The following is a 9,844-nucleotide window of genomic DNA, read 5'->3' on the forward strand; positions in this document are numbered from 1 at the left end:
CTTTTTTGTTTCTAATCTGATAGAAGATCTGATGACAAATCTCAATGAATTTGGTTAATAAAATTAAAGAGGAAAAAAGAAAACATGGTCGCAGCAACTAAGTTTCGTTTTCTTTTAAATCAGAAACGTCCTTTTACATAGAGACACAGGTGGTGTGTCTGAACTGATCAAACATAGTGAATACCAAAAACATTTCCCCCTGCAGCCCACTCTCCCCAGCCACGTGGACCCGCAGGAACTGAACTACGATGAAGAGCACAATTTTTACCTGATCCCTGAAGGAGTGCGACCTGTGCTGAAGACTTTCAGGATTGAGGTCAGGCACACATGGACACACAAAGTTTGTTGATGTGACGCAGATGGATAATGTGGACTTTTGGCTTATAGGGCGAGATCTGTGTCTTTGTTTGTGTGCGTTCAGGTGCTGTTCTGGGGTCTGCGGGACCTGAAGCGAGTGCACCTCTTTGAGGTGGAGCACCCTCAGGTGAAGATCGAGTGTGCAGGACGACAACTGGAGTCTGAGGAGATTGAAAGCTACAAGACTAACCCAAACTTCAAAGAGGTGGTCCACTACATGGATGTGGTGAGTTACTAGTTAAGGATGCTAAAGAGAACAATTCTGGTATAAAGAAAAGCAGAATTGTACAAATTCAGAACAGGTGCAAAAATGTAAAATTTCATTTCCTGTCCTGTTTCCTCTTCCTGCTTGTGGTCTGATTAGGAGCTGCCGGAGGAGTTGTACCTGCATCCTCCTCTCACAGTGTTTGTGGTAGAGCATCGAGCGTTTGGCCAGCTTGCTCTGGTCGGGTCCCATGTGGTTCAGAACCTCATGGACTACGGCCCGCGTGAGGTTGCTGGGGAGCCAGAGGAGGAAGAGGAGCCCAAGCCAAAAGGTAAGACCTGCAAAATTAGTCTAATGTTGCTCTCTGAAGCTGTTTGCTGAGAATGCAAGCGAGTAACTCGTACTACTCATTTGTTTCCACAAGGTTTCAATAGACAGTTTTCTCAGCATCCTCCAAAAGTTTTTGTGTGTCTTTTCAGCGAAGAAGAGTTCAATGAAGATGGACCCTCTGATGTCAGTGAGGAGTATGGGACTCAGCAACCTTTCAGTCAAACAGTCCAAGATTCCCATCAACCCCTTAAAGCTGGTTAATGTATGTGTGTTAATCTCCCACTCACTTTGCGCTGGGTGTTAAAAACTAGGAACTAGAAAGGTTCAGACATATTTCAAATCAAATTTCAACCATCCACATTTTAAAAATATTTTTAATGTCTTTAGGCACCCCTGAAAAAAATTAGAAATAAGGAGGAGGAGCTAGAGGAGGAGGTGCCTGAGAAGGAGGAGTTAGACTGGTGGTCGAAATACTACGCCTCACTGGAGGAGCTCGAGAAGCAGGTGAGACACTAATTTACCTGTGTACCTGTTAATTTTCCTCATGGACAAAAAGGTTAAATGTTGATATAAATTTCAAACAGAGCCGTGGATACATGTGAGGCTTCAATAATATAATACCTTAAGAATCAATGAAATTCTGCTTAATTAAGACTTTCAACAAGAGACCTTATGTTTAAATAATTTCTTTCCACCGAACATGTGCAAATATATGTGCTTAAGCTTATGAGAAATAAATAATCGCACTAATTAGGACATTTTTCAGTCGTCCTAATGTTCTGATCCCATCTGCAGGCTGCTGAGATTCTGGAGATGGAGGAACAAGCCGAAACCGGTACAGTTAAACGGCTAAATTTAGTTCAAATAATCTGTATTATTTTATATTATTAAATATCAACAACATATCATCTGATTATTTACAAGGATCGTATGTTTAACAGAAAACACATTCTGACATAAAATCTTCTAAAACATGATTTTATTCTGCAGCATTAGGCGTCCCAATCCAGAAAAAATCCCAACAGTCCAAATGTCTAAATATAAAATGTTGATAGATATATAACAGAGAAAGCACGTGTGTGTGCCCATGTGTGTGTGTTTAATAAAATGTTCTTCTTTGCTCAGAGGGAGTAAATCTAACCATGGCGAACATTGAAGAGGAAGAGGAGGAAGCCGTGCTTGTGGAGGCTGAGCCTCCCAAACGCAAAAAGATTGCAACACTAAAGGTGTGACTTCACAATCGATCCCCAGCCTGAAGCAGCTGATCCATAATCATAATCTTATGGCCACATTACTAAAAGGAGTCTTTAGGATTCTCTCAGAAAAACAATTACAAACTGTTTTGGTCCCACACTGATATGTTAACTGTGAAGTTGTGAACTTGGAGACCTCCATTCACTTGGATTGATCCATCCATCCATCCATCCATCCATTCATTCATTCTCTTCCACTTATCTAGTTCAGGGTTGCAGCGGGCTGGAGCCTATCCGAGCTGTCTTAGGGCAAGGCAACCTGTCCAGGATGTCGCCAGTCTGTCGCAGGACTAACACATATTCAGGCAATTTCATAAAATCAAAAACTCGTCATAAACATCTTTTTTACTTTAACTGTTAATAAGGTGTCTAAACTCAAGCCCACATATTATATTTTGGCTATATTGGGTTTTAGAAAAACACATCTGTGCATTTAAACGCTTACAACAAATACAAAATCCAGAGAACTCACTGTAAGCTTCTAGAAAAATAAAAACACAGGAACATTTGCAAAGCTTTTAGGGTTCCCCAGTTCCCAACCTTATCAATCAATCAATCAATCAATCAATCAATCAATCAATCAATCAATCAATCAATCAATCAATCCTTTATTTGTCACATGCAAAGTTTGCACCTGAAGTGAAATTTGGGTAGAAATGTTAAATCAGTTGAAAGTACTAGAAGTTGTGAGTCAATCCACATAGACGTCATTGTTAAAATACTGTTAGCATAAAAAATTACATGTTTACAGGCAGTTTAAAAGGATTAGGATTCAACTTTATTGTCATTACACAAGTATAAATAGAGGGTAACAAAATACAGTCAAACAAAAAAACAAAAAAGTATAATAATCTGGCCCTTTAAAATAACTGCAAATACAACAAAAGGATTGCATTATATTAATGCTTAAAGCAATGCATTATTACAGAAAAGGCCCCTTTGAGTGATTCATGCGCAGCTGTAGCTGGCATCGTTCTGCAAGGCTTCACCTCTTCTTCACTGACCACTAAACTCTGGTCTGGATCAAGTTTGTGGTGGTGATGATTGCCTTACAGAGAATTTTTAATGAATTTACCTCACAAGTGATGTGACTTGTTGTGTGATTCAGTCCATCCAAGCAGACTGACCTCAAGTTTTGGTGAGATAAATTTTGCTTTTCTTAGTCTAGCACTAGTTGGAAGATACCCGTCTGTTGTACCTGCAGATTTTATGGGTGCAGCTTACCACAATCATCTGATAACTTGGTACTCCAGCTTTTTAAATTTGGCCCCTTCTGCCGTCCCTACCAAAGCAGGATGTGGATGGCTATTTTTCTCAGGTGCACTGTAGCTTCAGTTGTTTTGGGTGCGACTATTTTCTGAGTCGAGTTTTTTCCGCAGCCTTGATGCCAATGAGTAACAACAGAGCAGATTTGGAGCTGGGGTAGACTTTCAGACATTTTTCTCTCTGTGTTGTGTGTGTGTGTTCAGCTGTATGGAGGCGATCTGGAGTCAGAATTCAGTCACTTTCAGGACTGGCTGCGGGTTTTCCCTGTGTATAAAGGTCGAGCAAGCGGTGAGGATGAGGAGGAGGATGAAGAGGCGAGGCTGATGGGAAAATACAAGGTAATGTATACAGAGCTGTCTGTGTATTATTCTGGTAAATAGTGTTTATTATGTACTTCTCTCTCTCCCTAGGGTTCCTTCCTGGTTTATCCGATTGAACCAGAAGACACCGAAGACACCAGCTGTCAGATCATCAAAGGAATCCCCAGAAACTCACCAGTTAAAGTCTTAGTTCGAGTCTACATAGTCAAGGTCCTTCTTGCTTACACAAACAGCTTTGTGCATTCGATAACCAAATTCACATTCTTGCCTGCAGCTGCATTGCACTGGGTTGATATCTGTTTGGACCCAATTGATGTTTATTTCCTGCTGTGTGTTTGGTGCCTGCAGGCCACCAGCCTGGCTCCCACAGACCCAAATGGTAAAGCAGACCCTTACCTCGTGATCCAAGTTGTAGAGCAGAATATGGACACCAAAGATCGATACATCCCCAAACAGCTCAATCCAATATTTGGAGAGTCAGTACCACAGTTATTATGGTTTTATTTTTTATTTTTTGCTTTTTTGTGGAACTGCTTGTTTTATTACTGTTAGTGTTGGTATTGGTTATTCGTTTTACGATAATATGTAACATTGTCTAATTGAACTTGTCTGAAGTTCTTGAATCTTAAAAAAGCCTGAAACTGACATCCCATAATCATTTGCACCAAAGCCTCCTCAGACCAGTTGTGTTGGAAATTTTAAGTTAACAAAGAATAAAATTGCACAACTTCGAGTTGTTTTTATTCAACTCTAGTTGTTTGATGCGTGTCAGTCTAGCTGTATTTGATTCTTTGTTTACCTGCCTATATGTCTCACTGTCTGTCTGCCTGTCTGACTGACTCTGTATCTCAGGGTATTTGAACTCACAGTGTCTTTCCCACTGGAGACGGAGCTGGTTATCACAGTCATGGACCACGATCTTGTGGGGGCCGATGACCGTATCGGAGAGACACGGATTGACTTGGAGAACCGGTTCTACAGCAGCCACAGAGCCTCCTGCGGTCTGGCTCTTTACTACGACACGTTAGTACCGCAAGTCATTCAAGGCTCTGGACAATGACACTTTAAATTTAATTCTACAATTTGGACACGTAAAAAATTATTTTGCTTCTTACTGTGTATAAACTATATCTTATTGTATCTTACTCATTGTCATTTAAACATAACAATAACTTCAGTACTCAAATGGCCTCCACAGTCCAAATGAGCACCTTTGGCATAAGATGGAACAGACGATTCACATCATGGATGAGCAGCTGACAAATCTGCAGTAACTGAGTGACACTGTCATATCAATATGGGCCAAAATCCCTTAGGAACAATTCCAGTACCTTGTTGAACCTTTGCTATAAAGTATTCACCCTGGAACGCATGTGATTGGTGCTTTGCAACAATCTCACTAATTATAATTTTTTTCAAAGGGTTTAATGAATCAAAAAATATATCTTTTTATTGCAATGTTTTATTTGCTCAGGGTTTAAAGTGTTAATATAATTCTGACAGTAGGGTCAAAACTGGTACAAGCAATGTCTACTTGAAGTGGCTGGTGAGTATATATGCTTTGTCTCTCTGCTGTTTCTCACTCCAGTGATGGTTACAATATGTGGCGGGATGCAAAGAAGCCGTCAACTATCTTAAATGAGCACTGCAGGAAGTACGGCATCCCGTCTCCTGAGTACAGGCCATCTGAAGTCAAAGTCCTCAACAAGATTTTCAAAGTACCACCAGACGCGATACCTGAAGGTAAGACGGAAAGAAAAGGAGAGACAGGTAGGTTGCGATTCAGCTAGATCTAAATAGACTTTAGTACTAAGTGAAGCAGTGCTTACTCTGAAGCCAAAGTAAACAGTGCATAATTGTACATCTGTAAATGAATCATAATATACAGTACAACATCATATTGTTCCATCTAGCAGCTCTGAAACTGCACCATAATCATTTTTCATACTTTATTTCTGCTGCTCGTCTCATACAGCAGCCTCCAGCTCTCATAACACTAATAACAGTAATGGTAATAACAGCTCTAACAACACTGCTGCTGCCACTGTTATTGTTATTAGACCTGCTGAAGAAGAACCAGCGGTCTCCAGAGGAGGAGGCAGAGATACAGGAGCATGCAGCCCTGAGTGTGCTGCACCGCTGGGGTGAAATGAACGAATTCATTGCTGGAGTTGTTCCTCTGGTACCTGAGCACGTGGAAATCCGGTCTCTGATGAACCAGGACAATCCTGGACTGCCACAGGTAACCATACCACAGCAGTAAGGACAACACACTGCTACAGGTGCAAATAAGTATATTCAGCTGTGTGTGTGTGTGTTGCAGGGCTATCTTCATATGTGGGTGGACATGTTTCCCACTGACATCCCAGCTCCGCCCCCCATTGACATAAAGCCCCGCCTACCTGAACAATATGAGCTGCGTGTGATCATCTGGAACACTGATGATGTGTTTCTGGATGATGTGAACCCGTTCACAGGCGACCCGTCCTCTGACATCTATGTGAAAGGGTTAGACACGCGCGCACACACACACACACACTCTCTCTCTAACTTGGTCTGCACAGTCATCATGCCTACATCTTGATGGGCTTACCTCTGTGTTCCTGCTTAGCCTTTAGGGATCATTGTTGTGTTGTATTCCCTGTGCAGCTGGATAAAAGGACTGGAAGGAGACAAGCAGGAAACCGATGTTCACTTCAACTCTCTGACTGGAGAAGGAAACTTTAACTGGAGATTTGTTTTCCGCTTTGACTACCTTCCTACTGAGGTACACACATATTTTGGTGATGTCTGGACCTTTTAATGTCAATTAGCCTTTGCTCTTATGTCTCCAGGGCTACAACCAGATAACTAATAAGTCTATAAAAATGTTAAAAATATCATCCTTGAATCTTTACATAAAGTAGAAAAGCAGAAAACTCCTTTTTCAGAATCAGTAAACATAAGTAAATGCGCTCTTTCTCTGGAGATGAATCATCTTGACTCTTATGTTCTTTCCTTTGGTGCTGCCCAGAAAAGGCATTTTAGTTTAAAAAAATTATTAAAGTACAACTTCAGTTATTTATAAAGCCTGAAATTACAAAAATAGCCAGGATATTTGTTTTGTACGGTAAAGATCCATTAAGATGACATAACCAAAGTCACCAAGTATCCAAAATGTATGAGGAAGGACCTGGCAAGAGTGGGGAGGAAAAGCTCCCTTCTAACAAGAAGAAATCCCAGGGGAAGGCTGTCATCTGCTACGATGAGTTGGAGTGAGGGTAAAAAAAGAGATCAAAGAAGAGAAAAAACTACTAGACGGAGATGCTGATCTTCTTGTGGCTCTAGTGGATGCTAGCATGTCTCATAGTGAGCCTCAGTACTTAGTAGTATACTCTGCACCTTATGTACTTAGCTGTCTACCATGTAAATTTCAGGGGGTAGTGCCTTTGTGATCGCTTTTGTAAACTTCTGACCAGAAATATTACTGAGTTTCTCTATAGTTAAGACAGCAATTAAACAAACAAACAACCAACAGTGTCACAATACATGAAATATGTGTTTCTATCTGTTAGTTATTTCACATAGTTTTCTAGAGGTACTAGAAAATGACTGGAGACGTATCATGTTTGTTAAAAATGCATCTTCTCCTTCTGTAGAAAGAGGTGGTGTACAAGAAGAAGGAGTCCATCTTCTCTCTGGAGGAGTCAGAGTTTCGTCAGCCGGCTGTTCTGGCTCTGCAGGTCTGGGACTACGATCGCATCGCTGCCAATGACTTCCTGGGTGAGGCACACAGGCTTATCAACACTGTCAATTAGGAAATGCTTAATAGCCCTTAAAAGAATTATTAGACCACCACCCAGTGTATGGTTTATACCACAGCTGCCCTAAAGTAACAATCTTGGCAATTAACAAATGAATGTTTTTATGTTTCTGTAATAGTTATTTCAGCTTTATTCAACTCACGGCTGAGCTGTTATTTTTCCATCCACTGTTTAAAATGTGTCACAAGATTAAAGAGTCCTTACCTCCGACTCTTCCACCCAGTCATTCCTCTTTTATGCTTCATCTGCTAGGTGCAATAGAGTTGCGCCTCAGCGACATGGTGCGACCGGCAAAGTCATCCGGTAAGTGTACGATTTCGATGGCGAAGGATCGGGCCAGCCCTCGATTCTCGATCTTTCGTGCCAAGAAGATGAAGGGCTGGTGGCCCCTGACTCGTCCAAAGACCGCCGAGGACTTTGAGAGGGAGGAGAAGGAGAAGGAGGAAGCCAAAAAGAAGGGACGCAAAAAGAAAAAGAAGAACAAAGACAAGAGGAGCCAGTTGAGAGAGGAGGACATCCAGTACACTGACAGCATGGGCAACACTTTCCTGTTAATGGTACAAAAATCCATCTGAATCACTTCAGTTCAAGAAGCAGTAAAATATTTATTCAATTAAATTATAGAACATCTGTGTCTGTTGGCACAAGAAGAGAAATTTAAACAGAGTTTTGCAGCAGCAAAAGCTTTTTTCCCCACTTTTGGCCTTCTGGTCTTTGAGTTTATAATGGCAAATGAAGAAAATGAATTTTATTTAACACAAACTTGTCTCTATGAAGGGAAAAGTGGAGGCGGAGCTTCAGCTGGTGACATTGGAGCAGGCAGAGGCCAACCCTGTGGGTCGGGCACGCAAGGAGCCAGAGCCTCTGGACAAACCAAAGTACTGCGTGCACTACCACATGCACACTACAACTCTTTTCTTTTTTTCTTTTTTCAAGTTAATATATTTATACACTTAAAGACATTTATAAGAGAGTATTCAACTTCCTTTTCTTTCATCTCTAAATTTCCCTGATTAATGTAACTAAAACCATTTTCTTTTTTTTTTTTGATTGATCTCTTTAGTGGTTGCTACAGCAGCTCATTTGCCTCCATCCCCGCTATCTCCAGCATCTTCCTCTTTCCAGCTAATCCTCTGCATGTCCTCTTTTACTACTCCAAGAACCTTCTCTATAGTCTTCTTCTTTTCCTCCTGCTTGGCAGCTCCATATCGAGCATGCTTTATCAAGTATATCCACTCTCCCTCCTTTGCACATGTCCAAACCATCTCAGTCTTGTCTCTCTACCTTTGTCTCCAAACCGCTCAGCCTGATCTGTTTCTTTGATGTACTAATTTTGTAATCCTGTCATTTCTGGTCACTAGCAGGGAAAGTTTATTTTGTGGTAAAACATTGATGTTTTGAATTTGGTGTGACCCAGCCTGTAGGCTTCCACAGCCCAGGTGTGAACACATAAACTGTCTTCTGTTGTCTCTCCAGTCGTCCCACCACCAGCTTCGCCTGGTTCGTCAACCCGATGAAGACCTTCGTCTTCCTCATCTGGAAGAAATACAAGAAGTATATCATTGCTCTGGTTATTATCACCATCCTCACGCTTTTCATCGTCCTCATTGTCTACACAATGCCACAGCAAATCAGCTCTCTCATCATCAAGGGGTAAAGAAATGGATGGCTGGTTGTTGACCTGACCTGGCCCAGCGTCCTTTTTATTCCTCACTTTTATGTACCTAATCTGTATAACAGGTGATTTAATGTATTTATCCTGACTGCACTACATAATCAAAGAGATGTTTTACGTTTGGATGAATCCATCCTCAGAGGAAATTAAATCTCTTTCCTCAGTTTGAAACCACACTGATCTTATTTACATGTATTTTATGAACTGTAAAACTTGCAGCAACCCGATGTAACAAATAAGTATGTATGTTAAAATAAAACACTTTTCTATTCATTGTAATACGTCTAATATTGTGTATTATGCATAGTTAGGTTTATATTGGTGTTATAATTGGAAGGTAAGTCAAATAAGTACATATCCTTCTGGCATTTAGCAGTGAAATCACAGACTGCAGACAGATGCAATGATCATACTCCATGAAATAGTTCCCATTCTTGCTGTGGGGCATATTTGAAGCCAATAAAGCTGCAAAAGTTCTTATTTTCCAGGGATTATATACCAATTAAAATAAATTATGAATACTATAAGTTATTTTTGCAAATAGATCCACCTGGACACTGGGTTCTTAAATCTAAATATAGTGAAAGTTACTCCTATTTTCAAAGTTCTCGATCAGAGTATTTTCTCCATTGTCA

The 9,844-nt window shown here is 40.7% G+C and overlaps 1 protein-coding gene across 1 annotated transcript in view; it reads left to right on the plus strand.

The window, feature by feature from the left end:
• fer1l4 (fer-1 like family member 4) overlaps nucleotides 1-9,191 on the plus strand; it is a 29,970-nt gene extending 20,779 nt beyond the window's left edge. Inside the window, exons 30-48 of the mRNA XM_085354517.1 lie at nucleotides 206-316; nucleotides 422-583; nucleotides 722-893; nucleotides 1,042-1,154; nucleotides 1,280-1,396; nucleotides 1,688-1,727; nucleotides 2,018-2,118; nucleotides 3,615-3,749; nucleotides 3,822-3,941; nucleotides 4,080-4,207; nucleotides 4,584-4,754; nucleotides 5,320-5,474; nucleotides 5,792-5,973; nucleotides 6,055-6,239; nucleotides 6,381-6,498; nucleotides 7,370-7,493; nucleotides 7,787-8,091; nucleotides 8,312-8,412; nucleotides 9,011-9,191. Of these exons, the coding sequence (XP_085210643.1) occupies nucleotides 206-316; nucleotides 422-583; nucleotides 722-893; nucleotides 1,042-1,154; nucleotides 1,280-1,396; nucleotides 1,688-1,727; nucleotides 2,018-2,118; nucleotides 3,615-3,749; nucleotides 3,822-3,941; nucleotides 4,080-4,207; nucleotides 4,584-4,754; nucleotides 5,320-5,474; nucleotides 5,792-5,973; nucleotides 6,055-6,239; nucleotides 6,381-6,498; nucleotides 7,370-7,493; nucleotides 7,787-8,091; nucleotides 8,312-8,412; nucleotides 9,011-9,191 (2,721 nt within the window). The remainder of the gene's footprint in view (nucleotides 1-205; nucleotides 317-421; nucleotides 584-721; nucleotides 894-1,041; nucleotides 1,155-1,279; nucleotides 1,397-1,687; nucleotides 1,728-2,017; nucleotides 2,119-3,614; nucleotides 3,750-3,821; nucleotides 3,942-4,079; nucleotides 4,208-4,583; nucleotides 4,755-5,319; nucleotides 5,475-5,791; nucleotides 5,974-6,054; nucleotides 6,240-6,380; nucleotides 6,499-7,369; nucleotides 7,494-7,786; nucleotides 8,092-8,311; nucleotides 8,413-9,010) is intronic.
• The last annotated feature ends 653 nt before the right edge of the window (nucleotides 9,192-9,844 follow it).

This window comes from Diplotaxodon limnothrissa, linkage group LG5, assembly GCF_057381915.1.
Source record: "Diplotaxodon limnothrissa isolate DT_005_m linkage group LG5, D_limnothrissa_male_GT1.1, whole genome shotgun sequence".
Classification (NCBI taxonomy): domain Eukaryota; kingdom Metazoa; phylum Chordata; class Actinopteri; order Cichliformes; family Cichlidae; genus Diplotaxodon; species Diplotaxodon limnothrissa.